The sequence below is a fragment of the Hemitrygon akajei genome, chromosome 24 (genome assembly GCF_048418815.1).
Source record: "Hemitrygon akajei chromosome 24, sHemAka1.3, whole genome shotgun sequence".
Taxonomy (NCBI): domain Eukaryota; kingdom Metazoa; phylum Chordata; class Chondrichthyes; order Myliobatiformes; family Dasyatidae; genus Hemitrygon; species Hemitrygon akajei.
In genome coordinates, this window is record NC_133147.1 from 46,329,118 (window position 1) to 46,350,433 (window position 21,316).

The following is a 21,316-nucleotide window of genomic DNA, read 5'->3' on the forward strand; positions in this document are numbered from 1 at the left end:
GGGGGCCCAGTGTGAGAGGGGACCCTTGGGATGGGGGGCCTGGGGTGAGAGGGGACATTGGGAAGAGGGGCCTGGGGTGAGAGGGGACATTGGGATGGGGGGCCCAGGGTGAGAGGGACATTAGGACGGGGGGCCCAGTGTGAGAGGGGACCCTTGGGATGGGGGGCCTGGGGTGAGAGGGGACATTGGGAAGAGGGGCCTGGGGTGAGAGGGGACATTGGGATGGGGGGCCCAGGGTGAGAGGGACATTAGGACGGGGGGCCCAGGGTGAGAGGGGACCCTTGGGATGGGGGGCCTGGGGTGAGAGGGGACATTGGGAAGAGGGGCCTGGGGTGAAAGGGGACATTGGGATGGGGGGCCCAGGGTGAGAGGGACATTAGGACGGGGGGCCCAGGGTGAGAGGGGACCCTTGGGACAGGGGGTCCAGGGTGAGAAGGGACCCTTGGGACGGGGGGCCGGGGTGAGAGGGGACCCTTGGGACGGGGGGCCTGGGGTGAGAGGGGACATTGGGACAGGGGGCCTGTGGTGAGGGGGGTCATTGGGACAGGGGGCCCGGAGTGAGAGGGGTCATTGGGACGGGGGGCCCGGGGTGAGAGGGGACATTGGGACTGGGGGCCCAGGGTGAGGAGAACATAGGGACGGGGGGCCCGGGGTGAGGGGGGACATTGGGACGGGGGGCCCGGAGTGAGAGGGGTCATTGGGACGGGGGGCCCGGGGTGAGAGGGGACATTGGGACAGGGGCCCGGAGTGAGAGGGGACATTGGGACAGGGGCCTGTGGTGAGAGGGGACATTGGGTCGGAGCCCAGGGTGAGAGGGGACAACATTGGGACAGGGGGCCTGGGGTGAGAGGGGACATTGGGACAGGGGGCCCAGGGTGAGAGGGGACATTGGGACAGGGGGCCCAGGGTGAGGAGGACATTGGGACGGGGGGCCCGGGGTGAGGGGGGACATTGGGATGGGGGGCCCGGAGTGAGAGGGGTCATTGGGACGGGGGGCCCGGGGTGAGAGGGGACATTGGGACAGGGGCCCGGGGTGAGAGGGGACATTGGGACAGGGGCCTGTGGTGAGAGGGGACATTGGGTCGGAGCCCAGGGTGAGAGGGGACATGGGGACGGGGGGCCTGGGGTGAGAGGGGACCCTTGGGATGGGGGGGCTGGGGTGAGAGGGACATTAGGACGGGGGCCCAGGGTGAGAGGGGACATTGGGACAGGGGGCCCAGGGTGAGGAGGACATTGGGACGGGGGGCCCGGGGTGAGAGGGGACCCTTGGGATGGGGGGGCTGGGGTGAGAGGGACATTAGGACGGGGGCCCGGGGTGAGAGGGGACATTGGGACAGGGGGCCCAGGGTGAGGAGGATATTGGGACGGGGGGCCCGGGGTGAGGGGGGACATTGAGACGGGGGACATTGGGACTGGGGCCTGGGGTGAGAGGGGACATTGGGACAGGGGCCTGTGGTGAGAGGGGACATTGGGACGGGGGCCCGGGGTGAGAGGGGACATTGGGACAGGGGCCTGGGGTGAGAGGGAACATTGGGACAGGGGGCCTGGGGTGAGGGGGACATTGGTACGGGGGCCTGGGGTGAGAGGGGACTTTAGGACGGGGCCTGAGGTGAGAGGGAACATTGGGACAGGGGCCCGGGGTGAGGAGGACATTGGGACAGGGGGCCTGGGGTGAGGGGGACATTGGTACGGGGGCCTGGGGTAAGAGGGGACATTAGGACGGGGCCTGAGGTGAGAGGGAACATTGGGACAGGGGCCCGGGGTGAGAGGGGACATTGGGACAGGGGGCCCAGGCTGAGGAGGACATTGGTACGGGGGCCCGGGGTGAGAGGGGACATTGGGACAGGGGCCCGGGGTGAGAGGGGACATTGGGACAGGGGGCCCAGGGTGAGGAGGACATTGGGACAGGGGGCCTGTGGTGAGAGGGGACATTGGTACGGGGGCCTGGGGTGAGAGGGGACATTGGGACAGGGGCCTGGGATGAGAGGGAACATTGGGACAGGGGCCCGGGGTGAGAGGGGACATTGGGACAGGGGGCCCAGGGTGAGGAGGACATTGGGACGGGGGGCCCGGGGTGAGGGGGACATTGGTACGGGGGCCTGGGGTGAGAGGGGACATTAGGACGGGGCCTGAGGTGAGAGGGTACATTGGGACAGGGGGCCCAGGGTGAGGAGGACATTGGGACGGGGGGCCCGGGGTGAGGGGGACATTGGTACGGGGGCCTGGGGTGAGAGGGGACATTGGTACGGGGGCCTGGGGTGAGAGGGGACATTGGGACAGGGCCCAGGGTGAGAGGGGACACTGTTTGGGACGGGGCCTTGGGAGTAAGAGGTGGGGACTGAGGTTAAGGATGGTCCAGTCTCCTAACGCATGGGCGAGCGTTGATGGAGAGGAAGGGAAGGTTCTGTAGGGAGGGAGTGAGGAGAGGAGAGATCTTGGAGGGTGGTGGAAATTGTCTGGAGTTGGTAGGGGAGGGGGAGGGAAAGGGGCTGAGAGGAGCGGATTGAGTAGGAGAGGATGGGGGCCAAAGGAGGAGTCAGAGGAAGAAGGAGCGTTTGGGTCAGCAGGGAAGGGGGACAGAGGGAGTGAGGGAAAGGTGGGAGATGAGTGAGGGGACTGCTGATCGTCTCTTCTGTCTCCAGGGCCGAGGCGATGAACAAGAGCCAAGGGCAAGAGGTGAATTTAGTTCCATCTACTACCGGTATAAACCCCCTACGTACTACAACCCCCCCTCACTCATCTCCCCCCTTCCACCCCCCTTCCTACTCTCCCCCCTCCCACCCCCCCCTTCCTACTCTCCCCCCTCCCACCCCACTTCCTACTCTCCCCCTTCCTACTCCGACCCCTGGTACAGTCTCTGCCCTGGAGATTTTCCCTTTAGCCTCTATTTGATCTCTACCACAGGACCACTCCCAAACGGGCTGCTTCACCCGGGCTGAGATGTCGCGCGTCCTCACCGAGCGTAACCTGTACAAAGAGCGTCTGATGGACCTTCAGGAGGCTCTTCACCGGAGTCAGCAACTCAGGTACTGAGTGAGTTCAGGGAAGTGAGCCTGGTTACAGTTACAGAGAAAGGGCAGTGCAGGCAGACAACAAGGTGCAAGGGTCACGACGAGGTAGATCATGAGGTCAAGAGTCCGTCTTATCGTACTGGGGGACCGTTCAATAATCTGATAACAGCGGGGTAGAAGCTGTCTTATCGTACTGGGGGACCGTTCAATAGTCTGATAACAGCGGGGTAGAAGCTGTCTTATCGTACTGGGGACCGTTCAATAGTCTGATAACAGCGGGGTAGAAGCTGTCTTGTCGTACTGGGGACCGTTCAATAGTCTGATAACAGCGGGGTAGAAGCTGTCTTATCGTACCGGGGGACCGTTCAATAGTCTGATAACAGCGGGGTAGAAGCTGTCTTATCGTACTGGGGACCGTTCAATAGTCTGATAACAGCGGGGTAGAAGCTGTCTTATCGTACTGGGGGACCGTTCAATAGTCTGATAACAACGGGGTAGAAGCTGTCCTCGAGCCTGGTGGGACGTGCTTTCAGGCTTCTGTATCTTCTGCCCGATGGGGGGGAGGTTAGAGAGAATGTCTGGTGTGGGTGGGGTATTTGATCACGCTGGCTGTTTTACTGAGTCAGTGGGAAGTGTAGACAGAGTCCATGGAGGGGAGGCTGGTTTCCGTGATGTGCTGAGCTGTGTCCACAACTCTCTGCGGTTTCCTGCGGTCCCGGGCAGAGCAGTTGCCGTTCCGAGCTGTGATGCATCCGGATCAGATGCTTTCTGTGGGGCATCGGTGAGAGTCGACGGGGACGTGCTGAGGAAGTAGGGGTGTTTGTGGGCTTTCCTGGTCACATAACCAAGACTTATGATATGCAGCAGCTGCTCATACGACCATGCACATGTGACGTTGATGGGGAGGCTAGGCAGGGGCTACAGTTTGCCCGAGGGTCACCTGCAGGCTCGTGGATGGAAGGAGCGCATTGCACACACACAGGAACACGAAGCTCTCAACTCTCTCAAGCTCAGTATCATTGATGTAGGGAGGAGTGTGTGTGTGTACTGCTCCCCTTCCTAAACTCTGAACTAGCTCTTCTGTTTGGAAGAGGCAGAGGGTCAGCACAGTGTGGGCTTGATGGATGGACAAGAGAGTGCAGGGTGAACACCAAGGTCAAAAAAAGATGGAAAAATGAGGACGGAAGGACTCAGCGTCGGCTGCTTATTCCTCTCCATAGGCGCTGCCTCGCTCTTTGTGTGCGCTGTTGCTCTGCATTTCATAAATCTCATGTGTTAGATGACAGGGCAACAATGCTGAATTCTTGACCCACGTCGCCCATCTCTCTCCGTTGTCCATCCACAGGGTGATGCGGGAGCAACAAGCCCAGAGTCCGTCGGGAAGGTCCACGCTCTGGGATCGGTGAGTAGCAGACTCGTTTTCTCACACCTCCCAATCCCCACACCAATCCTCAGTTACCTCAGAAAGGGTCTGACCCAGGGGGATATGGAGATGGGAACTGTGCACGGTGATCCTGGTGTGGGTCTGACCCAGGGGGATATGGAGATGGGAACTGTGCACGGTGATCTTGGTGTGGGTCTGACCCAGGGGGATATGGAGACGGGAACTGTGCACGGTGCTCCCAGTGTGGGTCTGACCCAGGGGGATATGGAGATGGGAACTGTGCATGGTGATCCCAGTGTGGGTCTGACCCAGGGGGATATGGAGACGGGAACTGTGCACGGTGCTCCCTGTGTGGGTCTGACCCAGGGGGATACGGAGATGGGAACTGTGCACGGTGATCTTGGTGTGGGTCTGACCCAGGGGGATATGGAGATGGGAACTGTGCACGGTGATCTTGGTGTGGGTCTGACCCAGGGGGATATGGAGATGGGAACTGTGCACGGTGATCTTGGTGTGGGTCTGACCCAGGGGGATATGGAGATGGGAACTGTGCACGGTGCTCCCGGTGTGGGTCTGACCCAGGGGGATATGGAGACGGGAACTGTGCACGGTGCTCCCTGTGTGGGTCTGACCCAGGGGGATACAGAGACGGGAACTGTGCACGGTGCTCCCGGTGTGGGTCTGACCCAGGGGGATATGGAGATGGGAACTGTGCACGGTGATCCCGGTGTGGGTCTGACCCAGGGATCAGAGACGGGAACTGTGCACGATGATATCGGTGTGGGTCTGACCCAGGGGGATATGGAGACGGGAACTGTGCACGGTGCTCCCGGTGTGTGACTGACCCAGGGATATGGAGATGGGAACTGTGCACGGTGCTCCCGGTGTGGGTCTGATCCAGGGATATGGAGACGGGAACTGTGCACGGTGCTCCCGGTGTGGGTCTGATCCAGGGGGTTATGGAGACGGGAACTGTGTACGGTGCTCCTGGTGTGGGTCTGACCCAGGGGGTTATGGAGGTGGGAACTGTGCACGGTGATCCCGGTGTGGGTCTGACCCAGGGATATGGAGACGGGAACTGTGCACGGTGCTCCCGGTGTGGGTCTGACCCAGGGATATGGAGACGGGAACTGTGCACGGTGCTCCCGGTGTGGGTCTGATCCAGGGGGTTATGGAGGTGGGAACTGTGCACGGTGATCCCGGTGTGGGTCTGACCCAGGGGGATACAGAGACGGGAACTGTGCACGGTGCTCCCGGTGTGGGTCTGACCCAGGGGGATATGGAGATGGGAACTGTGCACGGTGATCCCGGAGTGGGTCTGACCCAGGGGGATACAGAGACGGGAACTGTGCTTGGTGATCCCGGTGTGGGTCTGACCCAGGGGGTTATGGAGGTGGGAACTGTGCACGGTGATCCCGGTGTGGGTCTGACCCAGGGATATGGAGATGGGAACTGTGCACGGTGCTCCCGGTGTGGATCTGACCCAGGGGGATATGGAGATGGGAACTGTGCACGGTGCTCCCGGTGTGGGTCTGACCCAGGGGGATATGGAGATGGGAACTGTGCACGGTGCTCCCGGTGTGGGTCTGACCCAGGGGGATATGGAGATGGGAACTGTGCACGGTGCTCCCGGTGTGGGTCTGATCCAGGGGGTTATGGAGGTGGGAACTGTGCACGGTGCTCCCAGTGTGCTTCTGACCTGGGGTTACGGAGACAGGAACTGTGCATGGAATGACTCCTGTCTTTACCTTTCCCACAGGTTTCACCATCTGCTGGGACTGTCCCAGAAACGAGATGACCTCCCCTTGGAACCTGCAAGACCCGCACTGATGCCGCCAGGCTTAGAACTGATCCCCCGTCAAAGGAGGGGGAGGGGGAGGACAATGGGTGTGGAGGTGATCAAGTGAGTTTCTCTCTACCTCAGCCTGTTCACTCAGACTGTGCTGGGAAACTGGACGGGCTTCTAATCTCTCCCTCTCTCTCTCCCCTTCCTCTGCCCTCTCGGTCTTTCTACTCCCTCTTCCCTCCCCCCACACTCCCTGTCCCCTCTCCCCTCCCTCTCTCTCTTTTCTTTGCCTCTCACTCCCCCCACTCCCCACCAGCCCTCTCTCAGACCCCCACAGGGAACAACAGAGGGAGAGCTGGCGTCAGACCAGGTCCTACATCTGGGAGCATCACGGACGAGCTCAGATCCAGGGCTGGAGTCTTCCCATGCAGGTCAGTACCAGGGTGGAGTCGTCCCATGCAGGTCAGTACCAGGGTGGAGTCAGGCGGGTTACTGAGATTATAAATAAAGAAACCACTCTAGAAGGCCCTTCGGCCCCTCTGGACCTTGCTGGCCCGCAATCCATCCCTGTAAACCTGCAGTCCCTTTGCTCGATGGTGTCGGTCCTCAGCATAAGGGAAGGTGCAAACCCCTGCCCTACCTTTGTTAGTGTTCAGACCTGGCTGTCACGGACTGTAACCACACGAGGTTCTGCAGAGCAACACACACGTAAGGCGCTGAAGAAACTGCTGATGAAGGGTCTCTGCCTGAGTTCGTGCTCAGCTGAACCGTGTGCATGAATATAGCCGAACAAAGCAACTTCATTCCGGGGCCAAGGTGTAAAAGGCATTCCCAACAGCACACAGCTTATATCGTCACAATAGCAGAAAAACGTACAGTCGCAGAAACACATATAGCCCAAGTTCCTGAGTGGCATGGCCTGTAGGTTGTCCACATTGAGCTTGTCCTCCAGGGAGCAAACACTGGAGGGCAGCACCAACCCAGTGCCCCCCGCTCCCTCCCTCACCACCTCTCATCGACTCGTTATTCCGTTCCCCACTGCGCGTATTGTGGCGGACTAGATGGGCTAAACAGAATGTTCCCTCAATGCTCCCTACTGCTATCCAAGTGCCTTTTAAATGGTGTTATTGCCCCCGCCTCAACCATTTCATCTGGCAGATTGTTCCATATTCAGGCCAAAAAGTTCCCCTCGGATCCCTATTAAATCTCTTTCCCCCTCTCACCTTAAACCTGTGCCATGGTCTATGAATTTAATATTTCAGTAATAGTATGACCATAAGACATATGAGCAGAATTAGGCCATTCAGCCCATCAAGACTGATCATGGCTGATCGCGGATCCCACTCAACCCCATACACCATATCCTCTGATGCCCCGACCGAGCAGCAAACGATCAGCTTTCACCTTGAATAAACGCATGGACTTGCCCCTCAGGGTGAGAAAGGATGTATTGAAACTGGAGATGATTCACAGCCCATGAGAAAGGTTCTAGCATGGATTAAGCAGTGGCTGGTCAGGAGGAGTCAAACCTTTTCTGGTGACGTTCTGCAGGGGTCGGTGTTGGGACTGATCAGGAGGAGTCAAACCTTTTCTGGTGACGTTCTGCAGGGGTCGGTGTTGGGACTGGTCAGGAGGAGTCAAACCTTTTCTGGTGACGTTCTGCAGGGGTCGGTGTTGGGACTGGTCAGGAGGAGTCAAACCTTTTCTGGTGACGTTCTGCAGGGGTCGGTGTTGGGACTGGTCAGGAGGAGTCAAACCTTTTCTGGTGACGTTCTGCAGGGGTCGGTGTTGGGACTGGTCAGGAGGAGTCAAACCTTTTCTGGTGACGTTCTGCAGGGGTCGGTGTTGGGACTGGTCAGGAGGAGTCAAACCTTTTCTGGTGACGTTCTGCAGGGGTCGGTGTTGGGACTGGTCAGGAGGAGTCAAACCTTTTCTGGTGACGTTCTGCAGGGGTCGGTGTTGGGACTGGTCAGGAGGAGTCAAACCTTTTCTGGTGACGTTCTGCAGGGGTCGGTGTTGGGACTGGTCAGGAGGAGTCAAACCTTTTCTGGTGACGTTCTGCAGGGGTCGGTGTTGGGACTGATCAGGAGGAGTCAAACCTTTTCTGGTGACGTTCTGCAGGGGTCGGTGTTGGGACTGATCAGGAGGAGTCAAACCTTTTCTGGTGACGTTCTGCAGGGGTCGGTGTTGGGACTGGTCAGGAGGAGTCAAACCTTTTCTGGTGACGTTCTGCAGGGGTCGGTGTTGGGACTGATCAGGAGGAGTCAAACCTTTTCTGGTGACGTTCTGCAGGGGTCGGTGTTGGGACTGATCAGGAGGAGTCAAACCTTTTCTGGTGACGTTCTGCAGGGGTCGGTGTTGGGACTGGTCAGGAGGAGTCAAACCTTTTCTGGTGACGTTCTGCAGGGGTCGGTGTTGGGACTGATCAGGAGGAGTCAAACCTTTTCTGGTGACGTTCTGCAGGGGTCGGTGTTGGGACTGATCCTTTTTAGTTTGTATGTCATTGATTTGGATGATGGAATTGAAGGCTTTGTTGCAAAGTTTGCAGATGATATGAAGACAGACGGAGGGGTAGGTAGTAGAGAGGCTACAAAGGGATAAATCAGGAGGGTGGGCAAAGTGCCAGATGGAATGCAGCGTTGGGAAGTGTATGGTCTATTCTTGGTAGACTACTTTCTAAATGTAAAAATCTGGGGGGCAAAGTAACTTTGGAGTGCTTGTGCAGGTTAAAACCCTAAAGGTTAATTTGCAGATAAGTCAATGGTGAGGAAGGCAAGTTTAATGTTGGCATTCTTTTCAGGAGGACTAGAATATAAAAGCAGGGATGTGATTATATTGACTGTTCTATTTATTATACATTACTGTGATTGTACATTGCACATTTAGATAGAGACATAACGTATAGATTTTTACTCATTAATGTGAAGGATGTAAGAAATAAAGTCAATTCAATTATTTTAAGAGACTCCTGGACAGGTACATGGAGCTTAGAAAAATAGAGGGCTATGGGTAACCCTAGGTAATTTCTAAAGTAAGTTCGTGTTTGGCACAGCATCGTGGGCCGAAGAGCCGGTGTTGTTCTGTGGGTTTCCGTGTAATGTTGAGACTTTATAGCACAGGTGAGGCCTCACTTGGAGTATTGTGAGCAGTTTTGGGCCCCTTCTCTTAGAAAAGATGTGCTGAAACTGGAGAGGGTTCAAAGGAGGTTCATGAAAATGATTCCAGGATTGAACAGCTTGTCACATGAAGAGCGTTTGATGGCTCTGGGCCTGTATTCACTGGAATTCAGAAGAGTGGGGGGTGACCTCATTGAAACCTGTCGAATGGTGAAAGGCTTTGATAGAGTGGATGTTGGGAGGATGTTTTCTATGGAGGGAGAGTCCAAGACCAGATGACGCAGCCTCAGATTCTTTTAAAATGGAAATGAGGAGTTATTTCTTTAACCAGAGAGTGGTGCTCTCGCTGTGAAATGGGGGCATCTCTTTTTTCCCTTATTAGGGAGAGAGAGAGCCTGTGGTATGTCAAATTACTGGGTGAACGAGTAGTCTTTGGGGTACTGCAAGTCTGCGTCTTTACTGATGCTTTGCTACACGCTGGAGTGCTCGGTGGGGGGGTGGGTGCCAAGGCTTTTTTGCTGGGGGGGTCATTGCCTTGCTACTGCTTGTGTGTGGGGGGGGGCTTTGGGGTTCTAACATTTAACTGTCATTCATTCTTTGGAGCACTCCTCTGTTTTCATGGATGTTTGCGAAGAACAATAATTTCAGAAATGTATATATTGTATACATTTCTCTGACGTTAAACGTACCTATTGAAAACTATACCCTTTCCCAGCTTGTCTCCTGTAAAAATGCTGTTCCCTTTTCTCAGTTCCTACATCTCCACCACATCTCTTCCCAGAATGAGGCTTTCCTTTCCAGAAATGCTCCTTCAAAGAACGGGGGTTCCCTTCCTCCACCAATGATACTGCCCTCACCCATGTCTCCTCCATTTGCCATACACCCGCCCTCACAGTCGCTACTTCTCTGGGACATGGTCAAAGCGCACTTGTCAGGTGAGACAAAAGCAGCACTGAAAGCTGAAAATACGGACATTGCAGTCAACCTCGGTGGTTTGATGCCCGTGCTTCAGCCACTAGATGTGAGTTTAAACAAACCATTCAAAGAATTCATGCGTCAACAGTGGATCGAATTTCACGCACATTGTGCCCCTGTAGAAAGAGCTTAAGATTTGGGGACTCATACCAAACTTCTTCAACTGTCTGAAGTGAAATGCAATGTTGCGAGGGTGCAGAAGAGATTCACCAGGATGCTGCCTGGATTAGAGAGGGTGCAGAGGAGATTTACCAGGAAGTTGCCTGGATTGGAGAGGGTGCAGAGGAGATTGACCAGGATGCAGCCTGGATTAGAGAGGGTGCAGAGGAGATTTACCAGGATGATGCCTGGATTAGAGAGGGTGCAGAGGAGAATGACCAGGATGCTGCCTGGATTAGAGAGGGTGCAGAGGAGATTTACCAGGATGCTGCCTGGATTAGAGAGGGCACAGAGGAGATTGACCAGGATGCTGCCTGGATTAGAGAGGGCACAGAGGAGAATGACCAGGATGCTGCCTGGATTAGAGAGGGTGCAGAGGAGATTTACCAGGATGCTGCCTGGATTAGAGAGGGTGCAGAGGAGATTCACCAGGATGCTGCCTGGATTAGAGAGGGTGCAGAGGAGAATTACCAGGATGCTGCCTGGATTAGAGAGGGTGCAGAGGAGATTCACCAGGACGCTGCCTGGATTAGAGAGGGTGCAGAGGAGAATTACCAGGATGCTGTCTGGATTAGAGAGGGTGCAGAGGAGATTCACCAGGATGCAGCCTGGATTAGAGAGGGTGCAGAGGAGAATTACCAGGATGCTGTCTGGATTAGAGAGGGTGTAGAGGAGATTTACCAGGATGCTGCCTGGATTAGAGAGGGTGCAGAGGAGATTGACCAGGAAGTTGCCTGGATTAGAGAGGGTGCAGAGGAGATTTACCAGGATGCTGCCTGGATTAGAGAGGGTGCAGAAGAGATTGACCAGGATGCTGCCTGGATTAGAGAGGGTGCAGAGGAGATTCACCAGGATACTGCCTGGATTAGAGAGGGTGCAGAGGAGATTTACCAGGAAGTTGCCTGGATTAGAGAGGGTGCAGAGGAGATTGACCAGGATGCTGCCTGGATTAGAGAGGGTGCAGAGGAGATTCACCAGGATACTGCCTGGATTGGAGAGGGTGCAGAGGAGATTTACCAGGTTGCTGCCTGGATTAGAGAGGGTGCAGAGGAGATTCACCAGGATGCTGCCTGGATTAGAGAGGGTGCAGAGGAGATTTACCAGGATGCTGCCTGGATTGAAGAGGGTGCAGAGGAGATTTACCAGGTTGCTGCCTGGATTAGAGAGGGTGCAGAGGAGATTCACCAGGACGCTGCCTGGATTAGAGAGGGTGCAGAGGAGATTCACCAGGATGCGGCCTGGATTAGAGAGGGTGCAGAGGAGATTCACCAGGATGCTGCCTGGATTAGAGAGGGTGCAGAGGAGATTCACCAGGATGCTGCCTGGATTAGAGAGGGTGCAGAGGAGATTGACCAGGATGCAGCCTGGATTAGAGAGGGTGCTGAGGAGATTTACCAGGATGCTGCCTGGATTAGAGAGGGTGCAGAGGAGATTGACCAGGATGCTGCCTGGATTAGAGAGGGTGCAGAGGAGATTCACCAGGATACTGCCTGGATTAGAGAGGGTGCAGAGGAGATTTACCAGGAAGTTGCCTGGATTGGAGAGGGTGCAGAGGAGATTTACCAGGTTGCTGCTTGGATTGGAGAGGGTGCAGAGGAGATTCACCAGGATGCTGCCTGGATTAGAGAGGGTGCAGAGGAGATTCACCAGGATGCTGCCTGGATTAGAGAGGGTGCAGAGGAGATTTACCAGGATGCTGCCTGGATTAGAGAGGGTGCAGAGGAGATTTACCAGGATGCTGCCTGGATTAGAGAGGGTGCAGAGGAGATTTACCAGGATGCTGCCTGGATTAGAGAGCATGTCTGATGAGAAAAGGTTGAGCGAGCTGGGGCTTTTCTGTTTGGAATGGAGGAGGATGGAAGCAGGAACGTGCCATTTGGTTCTTCATGCCTGCCAGCCCATCCAGTACTGCTGGGGTAGTGCAGTAGAGCAGTGGTTAGTGTAAATGCCATTACAAAGCAAGCAGCTCGGGTTCAGTTCACGCTGCTCTCTGTAAGGAGTTTTCTACGTACACACCAAGACTACATGGGTTTCCTCGAGAGCTCCGGGTGTCATCCCACGTCCCAAAGACGTTTTCCTTAGATGGCTGGTAAGTTGTGCGCATGCTACATTGGCACCGGAAGTGTAGCAACAGTTGCTGTCTGCCCCCATTGCATTATCAGACTGTGTGATTCAGTGTACGTTTCGACGTATGTTTCAACATATGTCTCACTGTTTCAGTGAGTTCTGACATGCATTTTGCTATGAGTTTCGACTGTGCATTTCGATATATGATTCACTGCGTTTTGACGTACGTTTCAGTGGGTTTCGACATACGTTTCAATGTGCGTTTGAACGTATGCTTCACAGCGCGTTTCGACTATGTTTCGCTGTGTGTTTCGATGTACATTTCACTGCCCTCCCTCTTGCACCTCCCACTCTCTGTCATGCCACTGTGTCTCCCACCCTAACCCTTGATACTCTATTGCAGGACATCATAGAGGGTCACCGGGCTGCTGGTCTGCAGACACCAATTGGCCCATCCCCATCTCTGATCCACGTCCGTCTGCTCGACCAGCGGAATCCTGGCTTCAAGGTGGGTGTCCTGAAGAGACGGGGGATTGTTTGTGTGTTTGTGTTTGTGTGTGTGCGTGTGCGTGCGTGTACGTACACGTGCGCTCACCTGAGTTACCTCTTCTCGGACTAATCATTTCTTTATTTCCACCTTCCTCCTCCACACTCTCTCCCTCTGTCTCTACCCAACCTACCCCTCCCACTCTCCACACACCCCCTCTACCCCTTCTCTCAACATCCACCCCATCCAAAAACTCCCACTCAACGACACCCCTCTCTCTCAACACCCTCCACCCTCCGTCGCACCCCCTCTGTTGCTCCCGCCCTCTCCTTTGCCCCCCTCTGTCCCTCCCTCTCCCCCTCTCTTATGCCCCTCCCCCCTCCCTCTCCCTCTCTCTCTCTCTTCCTCTCTTGCCCTCCCCCCTCTCCCTGTCTCACCCCCGCCCCACAGCTCTCCTGTGCCGCGCCTGTCCATCTGTTTGGACCGCTGCTGGAGCAGAATCAGCGAGCGTCAGCGGAGACACGGCCCAAGGTGAGTGTGTGTGTCTGAGGTGATGAGCCGTGTTCTCACCCCCATCCTGCGGCCTTCAGCATTGTCGCTGTCCCCTGCCGGACGCTCACTGCTGGCTACATGGGAGCGGGAAGTGGAGTGGAGGAGAGAGGGATGGGTAGGTGATGGTGAGGGGAGTGGCGGGGAATTACCCCACCCCTGAATCCAGGGAACCAAGTGTCCTGAGGTCAACTGTGTCTAACCTGTGTCCGAACAGACAATTGGTCCAGCTTGCGGCAGGCGATCCGTGTCATCGGAATAACTGTCTCTTCCCCCACCAGCCTGGATACCTCCCTCATTGCTCGCTGTGGATCTGCGCTGGGGGACCTGCAGGGGCCGAGGTGACTGTCGTCGACCCACTGCGGGCCAACCGATCCCTGGCGGCCTTCTCCTTGCCCCACCACTGCCTCCTCTGCGTGGCCTGTATCCCAGGTAAGATCACCGCCTCCTCTCGTCTGTTCCTGGGATCAATGTTGGGGGAAACCTCCAGCCAGCAGCCTTGAGGGGTCCAGTTCCTTGAGTTGTACACTTCTCTATTAGAAAACAGCACAATACAGGCCCTTCAGCCCACAAAGCTGTGCCAAATATGTCCCTTCCTGAGAAACTACCTAGAGTTACCCATAGCCCTCTATTTTTCTGAGCATATACAGTCTCTTAAAAGACCCTATTGTATCTGCCGGCAGCCCATTCCACACACTCACCACTATGCATAATAAAAACTTACCCCTGACATCTCCTCTGTACCTCCTTCTGAGCACCTTAAAACTGTGCCCTCTCATGCTAGCAATTTCAGCCCAGGGAAAAAGCCTCTGATTATCCACACGATCAATGCCTCTCATCATCTTGTACACCTTTATCAGGTCACCTCTCATCCTCCGTCGCTCCAAGGAGAAAAGGCCAAGTTCACTCAACCTATTATCATAAGGAATGCTTCCCAATCCAGGCAACATCCTTGTAAATCTCCTCTGCACCCTTTCTATGGGTTCCACATCCTTCCTGTAGTGAGGCAACCAGAACTGAGCACAGTACTCCAAGTGGGGTCCGACCAGGGTCCGATATAGCTGCAACATTACCCCTCGGCTCTTAAACTCAATCCCACGATCCAATGCACCGTAGACTTTCTTAACAACAGAGTCAACCTGCGCAGCTGCTTTGAGCATCCTATGGACTCGGACCCCAAGATCCCTCTGATCCTCCACACTGCCATGAGTCTTACCATTAATACTATATTCTGCTATCATATTTGACCTACCAAAATAAACCACCTCACACTTATCTTGGTTGAACTTCATCTGCCACTTCTCAGCGCAGTTTTGCATCCTATCAATGTCCCGCTGTAACCTCTGACAGCCCTTCACACTATCCACAACACCTCCAACCTTTGTGTCATCAGCAAATTTACTAACCCATCCCTCCACTTCCTCATCCAGGTCATTTATAAGAATCACAAAGAGTAAGTGCCCCAGAACAGATCCCTGAGGCACTGCACTCCACCTCCATGCAGAATATGACCTATCTACAACTATACTTTGCCTTCTGTGGGCAAGCCATTTCTGGATCCACAAAGCAATGTCCCCTTGGGTCCCATGCCTCCTTACTTTCTCAATAAGCCTTGCATGGGGAACCTTATCAAAGTCCTTGCTGAAATCCATATACACTACATCTACTGTTCTTCCTTCATCAATGTGCTTAGTCACATCCTCAAAAAATTCAATCAGGCTCGTAAGGCAAAACCTGCCCTTGATAAAGCTATGCTGACTATTCCTAATCATATTATACCTCACCAAACGGTCATAAATCCTGCCTCTCAGGATCTTCTCCATCAACTTACACACCACTGCGGTAAGACTCACTTGTCTGTAATTTCCTGGGCTATCCCTTCTCCCTTTATTGAATAAAGGAGCATCTGCAACCCTCCAGTCCTCTGGAACCTCCCATCCCCATTGATGATGCAAGGAATATTGCCAGAGGCTCAGCAATCTCCTCCCTCACCTCCCACACTAGCCTGGGATACATCTCCTCTGGTCCCAGTGAGTTATCCAACTTGATGCTTTCCAAAAGCTCCAGCACATCCTCTTCCTTAATATCTACATGCTCAAGCTTTTCAGTCTGCTGTAAGTCATCCGTACACTCGCCAAGATCCTTTTCCATAGTGAATACTGAAGTAAAGTATTCATTAAGTACTGTACCTCTGCCATCTCCTCCAGTTCCATACACACTTTTCCACTGTCACATTTGATTGGTCCTATTCTCTCACATCTTATCCTCTTGCTCTTCACATACTTGTAGAATGCCTTAGGGTTTTCCTTAATCCTGTCCGCCAAGGCCTTCTCATGGCCCCTTCTGGCTCTCCTAATTTCATTCTTAAGCTCCTTCCTTCCTGCTAGGTTGTAAGGCTAGCAGGAAGGTCTTTTCTTCTTGACTAGATTTTCAACAGTCTTTGTACGTCACAGTTCCTGTACCCTACCATCCTTTCCCTGTCTCATTGGAACGTACCTCTGCAGAACCCCACACAAATATCCCCTGAACATTTGCCACATTTCTGCAGTGTGTTTGCCTGAGAACATCTGTTTCCAATTTATTCTTCCAAGTTCCTGCCTTAAAAGTTAAAACTTAAAGTCTGTCCCAATGGGCTCATCAGGCGAGTGCTTATGCCAGTTTCCGTGGCGTGAAGCGACTGAGAGTACGAGACACCCCCTCCTCCCCCCCCGCCCCCAGACAGGACGCCAGTCTATCGCAAGGTTAACCCCCAGCATTTTGACAGTACCCATTCTCAACTGGCTGGACTGGAGCAATGTGTGGTTAAGTGCCTCGCTCAAGGACACAACACGCAGCCTCAGCTGGGGCTTGAACTCACGACCTTCCGATCGCTAGTCCAACACCTTAACCACTTGGCCACATGCCACAAGTTCCTGCCTGATAGCCTCATAATCCCCTTACTCCAATTAAACACTTTCCTAACTTGTCTGTCCAATGCTACTACGGTAAGGAGATAGAATTGTGATCAAAATGCTCTCCCATTATGAGATGACCAGGTTCATTTCCCAGTAACACAATATCTACATATTGTGTTAGGAAACCTTCCTGAACACACCTAACAAACTCCACCTCATCTAAACCCCTCGCTCAAGGGTTTTGCCAATCAATATTTGGGAAATTAAAATCTTCCACCACAACAACCCTGTTATTATTACACCTTTCCAGAATCTGTCTCTGTATCTGCTCCTCAATGTCCCTGTTACTATTGGGTGGTCTATAAAAAACACCCAGTAGAGTTATTGACCCCTTCCTGTTCCTAACTTCCACCCACAGAGACTCTGTAGACAATCCTTCCATGACTTCCTCCTCTTCTGCAGCCGTGACACTATCTCTGATCAGCAGTGCCACACTCCCACCTCTGTTGCCTCCCTCCCTGACCTTTCTGAAACATCTAAAGCCTGGCACTCTAAGTAACCATTCCTGCCCCTGAGACATCCAAGTCTCTGTAATGGCCACCACATCATAGCTCCAAGTACTGATCCACACTCTAAGCTCATCTGCGTTGTTTATGATACTCCTTGCATTAAAATAGACACATCTCAAACCATCAGTCTGAGTGCATCCCTTTTCTATCACCTGCCTTTCCTCCCTCTGCAAGCTTTCTCTATTTGTGAGCCAACCTCCTCTTCCTCCGTCACTTCAGTTCGGTTCCCACCCCCCAGCAATTCGAGTTTAAACTCTCCCCAGTAGCCTTAGCAAACCTCCCCGCCAGGATATAGGTCCCCCTGGGATTCAGGTGCGACCCGTCCTTTTTGTACAGGTCACACCCGCCCCAAAAGAGGTCCCAATGATCCAGAAATCTGAATCCCTGCCTCCTGCTCCAATCCCTCAGTCACGCATTCATCCTCCACCTCATTCTATTCCTACTCTCACTGTCACGTGGCACAGGCAGTAATCCCGAGATTATAGTCGTCCCTCCTTATCTGTGAGTTCCGCATCCGCGAATTCAACCAACCGTGAATCGCGATAACCTGGAAGTGCTCTTCCAGCACTTGTTGTTTGAGCGTGTACAGACTTACTTTCTTGTCATTGTTCCCTAAACAATGCAGTATAACAACCATTTTACATAGCATTTACATTGTATTAGGTATTATAAGTAATCTTGAGATGATTTAAAGTATACGGGAGGATGTGCGTGGGTTACCGTGGATCAGGATCGAAAAAATCAGAAGTTCTCTTAGTAAGTCGGAACAGGTACATCAGGTATTATTTAGCGTCAGTTAGTTAAATGTTTGTTTTAGTATATAGTATATATTTTACCTTTCTATGCATATAAAATGCTTAAGAACATATGTTTCAGAGCCGGGCTCGGGAACGGAAGTTCCTGAGTTCGATCCAGTGACAGATCGCTCCCGAGTGCGCTCTCCACCGTGCCAGGTTGATATGGAGGATCAAAAACCCAAAACCCCAAAACCCAATAATTAAACCACTGCGCTGCTTAGGAATAATTGTAGCGTTCATCGGGGCAGAGCCTTTCTCACTTTATCCTTTCAAATTGTTCCGACTGTTGAGCGACTGTAGCCTAACGCTTTTCCAATGACCGATGGCATTTCACCTCTTTCCGATCGCTTTATTTCCACTTTATTTTCAATCGTGATCATGATCCACCGCACTGAGACAGGTGAAATAAGGTCTGGGGATCTGCTGGGTCCTAAGATCCACCGCACTGAGACAGGTGAAATAAGGTCTGGGGATCTGCTGGGTCCTAAGATCCACCGCACTGAGACAGGTTAAATAAAGTCTGGGGATCTGCTGGGTCCTAAGATCCACCGCATAGAGACAGGTGAAATAAGGTCTGGGGATCTGCTGGGTCCTAAGATCCACCACACTGAGACAGGTTAAATAAAGTCTGGGGATCTGCTGGGTCCTAAGATCCACCGCATAGAGACAGGTGAAATAAGGTCTGGGGATCTGCTGGGTCCAAAGGTCCACCGCACTGAGACAGGTGAAATAAGGTCTGGGGATCTGCTGGGTCCAAAGATCCACCGCACTGAGACGGGTGAAATAAGGTCTGGGGATCTGCTGGGTCCTAAGATCCACCGCACTGAGACAGGTGAAATAAGGTCTGGGGATCTGCTGGGTCCTAAGATCCACCGCACTGAGACAGGTGAAATAAGGTCTGGGGATCTGCTGGGTCCTAAGATCCACCGCACTGAGACAGGTGAAATAAGGTCTGGGGATCTGCTGGGTCCTAAGGTCCACCGCACTGAGACAGGTGAAATAAGGTCTGGGGATCTGCTGGGTCCAAAGATCCACCGCACTGAGACAGGTGAAATAAGGGACGAGCATCCGTGTTTTTTGGTATCCACGAGGGGTCCTGGAACCAATCCCTCGCGGATAAGGAGGGCCAACTATACTACCTTTGAGGTCCTGCTTCTCAACTTCCTTCCTAACTCCCTGTAATCTGTTTTCAGCACCTCCTCCCTTTTCCTACCCATGTCGTTGGTACCAATATGTACCACGACCTCTGGCTGTTCTCCCTCCCACCGCAGGATATCATGGACGTGATCAGAAGCATCCCTGACCCTGCCACCTGGGAGGCAAATTACCATCCGAGTTTCTTTCCTGCGTCCACAGAATTGCTAGTCTAACCTCTTAACTATCGAGTCCCCTGTCACTGCTGCCATCCTCCTCCTTCCCCTACCCTTCTGAGCCACAGGGCCAGACTCTGTGCCAGAGGCGTGACCACTGTCGCTTCCCCCCAGGTAGGTCGTTCCCCCTAACAGAACTCAAACAGGGGTACTTATTGTCAAGGGGGACAGCCACAGGGGTTCTCCCTAGTATCTGACTCCTGCCCTTCCCTCTCCTGACTGTCTCCCAAGGCCCCGGAGTGACTACCTGCCTGTAGCTCCTCCCTATCGCCTCTTCGCTCTCCCTGACCAGACGAAGGACATTGAGCTGCATCTCCAGTTCCCTAACTCGGTCCGTCAGGAGCTGCAGCTCGACGCACCTGGTGCAGATGTGTTGTCTGGGAGGCCGGGAGTCTTCAGGACCTCCCACATCTGACACCGAGCACAGAACACCAACCTCACACACATACTTCCTGTCAGGCAACCTACCTCGCCTCAACCGAAGCCTTCCTACTGTCTCCCTCTACTCCGACGCACGCTCTGTAAAGCTGTCTCCTTTTAAACTCTTCTCGCTGTTCTCACTGGCTGACTTCCACACACTTGTGCAGTCGTGTCCTGATCAAACTGCTGAAGAAATAACCGTCTCCTTTTAAACTCTTCTTGCTTTCTTCAAACTTCCGTTCCATTCTCCCACTTTCTCTCGTGGTAACCCTTAATCAATGGAGAATCCAAAGTAAATGTGTTATCAAAGTATGTATATGTCTCTATATACAGCCCTGAGATTCATCTTCCTGTGGGCATTCACAGTACGTACAAGAAACACAACAGTTTCAATGAAAGACTGCTCCCAACAGGACAGACAAACAACAAAGGGAAATAATAAATAAGTTGTAGAGTGCTGAAAAATCTTCTGAATTCAAATATCATCCTGTACACCTGGTGGACAAATTTGGCATTCCATAAACAAGAGAAAATCTACAGATGCTGGATGATCTTTTAAGAGACTCCTGGATAGGTACATGGAGCTTAGAAAACTAGAGGGCTGTGGGTAAGCCTAGGTAATTTCTAAGGTAAGGACATGTTCAGCACAGCTTTGTGGGCCGAAGGGCCTGTATTGTGCTGTAGGTTTTCAATGTTTTTTCTAGACTCCACCAAGTACAGGACTTAGAGCCGTCAAACACTACTCGTATGTTAACCCTTTCACCCCCAAGATAATTCTCATGAACTTCCTGTGACCCCTCTCCAATGTCAGCACATCCCTTAAGGGGCCCAAAGCTGCTCACAATACTCCGACTGCAGCCTGAACAAATGCCTTATAAAGGTCCAGTATTGTCCTGCTTTTATATTCTACTCCTCTCGGAATATCAGCCACGATGAGCCAAGTGGACTAATTCTGCTTGTGTGTGATATACCCTTCGGAAGTTTGAGTCGATAAGTTGTCATAACCCTGTTCTTGGTAATTAAATAATAAATTGGTTTATCACTGTCACACAGACTGAGTGAGATACAGTGAAAATCTTGTCTTGCATTCAGAGCGGATCATTACACAGAGCATTGAGGTTAGAACAAGGAAAAACAATCACAGAATAAAGTGTTACAGAGAAGGTTTCTCCAGTGCGGAGGGGGGTTGGTAGAAGTTGTCCTCGAGCCTGGTGGGGTGTGCTTTCATGCTTCTGTATTTTCTCCTCTTCACTTACAATCTGAAGTGCTGTGCAGGTAAAACCGCAGGAAACCGCAGAGAGTTGTGGACACAGCTCAGCACGTCACGGAAACCAGTCTCCCCTCCATGGGCTCCGTCTACACTTCCCACTGACTCAGTAAAACAGCCAGCGTGATCAAATACCCCACCCACACCGGACATTCTCTCTAAACTCCCCCCCATCGGGCAGAAGATACAAAAGCCTGAAAGCACGTCCCACCAGGCTCGAGGACAGCTTCTACCCCGCTGTTATCAGACTATTGAACGGTCCCCCCAGTACGATAAGACAGCTTCTACCCCGCTGTTATCAGACTATTGAACGGTCCCCAGTACGATAAGACAGCTTCTACCCCCGCTGTTATCAGACTATTGAACGGTCCCCAGTACGATAAGACAGCTTCTACCCCGCTGTTATCAGACTATTGAACGGTCCCCAGTACGATAAGACAGCTTCTACCCCGCTGTTATCAGACT

General features: G+C 53.2%; 1 protein-coding gene across 1 annotated transcript in view; it reads left to right on the top strand.

Moving 5' to 3' along the window:
* Nucleotides 1–21,316, top strand: part of LOC140716049 (C-Jun-amino-terminal kinase-interacting protein 3-like) — a 94,025-nt gene that overhangs the window by 38,932 nt on the left and 33,777 nt on the right. The window contains exons 9-16 of the mRNA XM_073028725.1: nucleotides 2,643–2,676; nucleotides 2,905–3,026; nucleotides 4,357–4,413; nucleotides 6,155–6,298; nucleotides 6,498–6,612; nucleotides 12,902–13,006; nucleotides 13,436–13,516; nucleotides 13,816–13,966. Coding sequence (XP_072884826.1) covers nucleotides 2,643–2,676; nucleotides 2,905–3,026; nucleotides 4,357–4,413; nucleotides 6,155–6,298; nucleotides 6,498–6,612; nucleotides 12,902–13,006; nucleotides 13,436–13,516; nucleotides 13,816–13,966 — 809 coding nt within the window. The remainder of the gene's footprint in view (nucleotides 1–2,642; nucleotides 2,677–2,904; nucleotides 3,027–4,356; nucleotides 4,414–6,154; nucleotides 6,299–6,497; nucleotides 6,613–12,901; nucleotides 13,007–13,435; nucleotides 13,517–13,815; nucleotides 13,967–21,316) is intronic.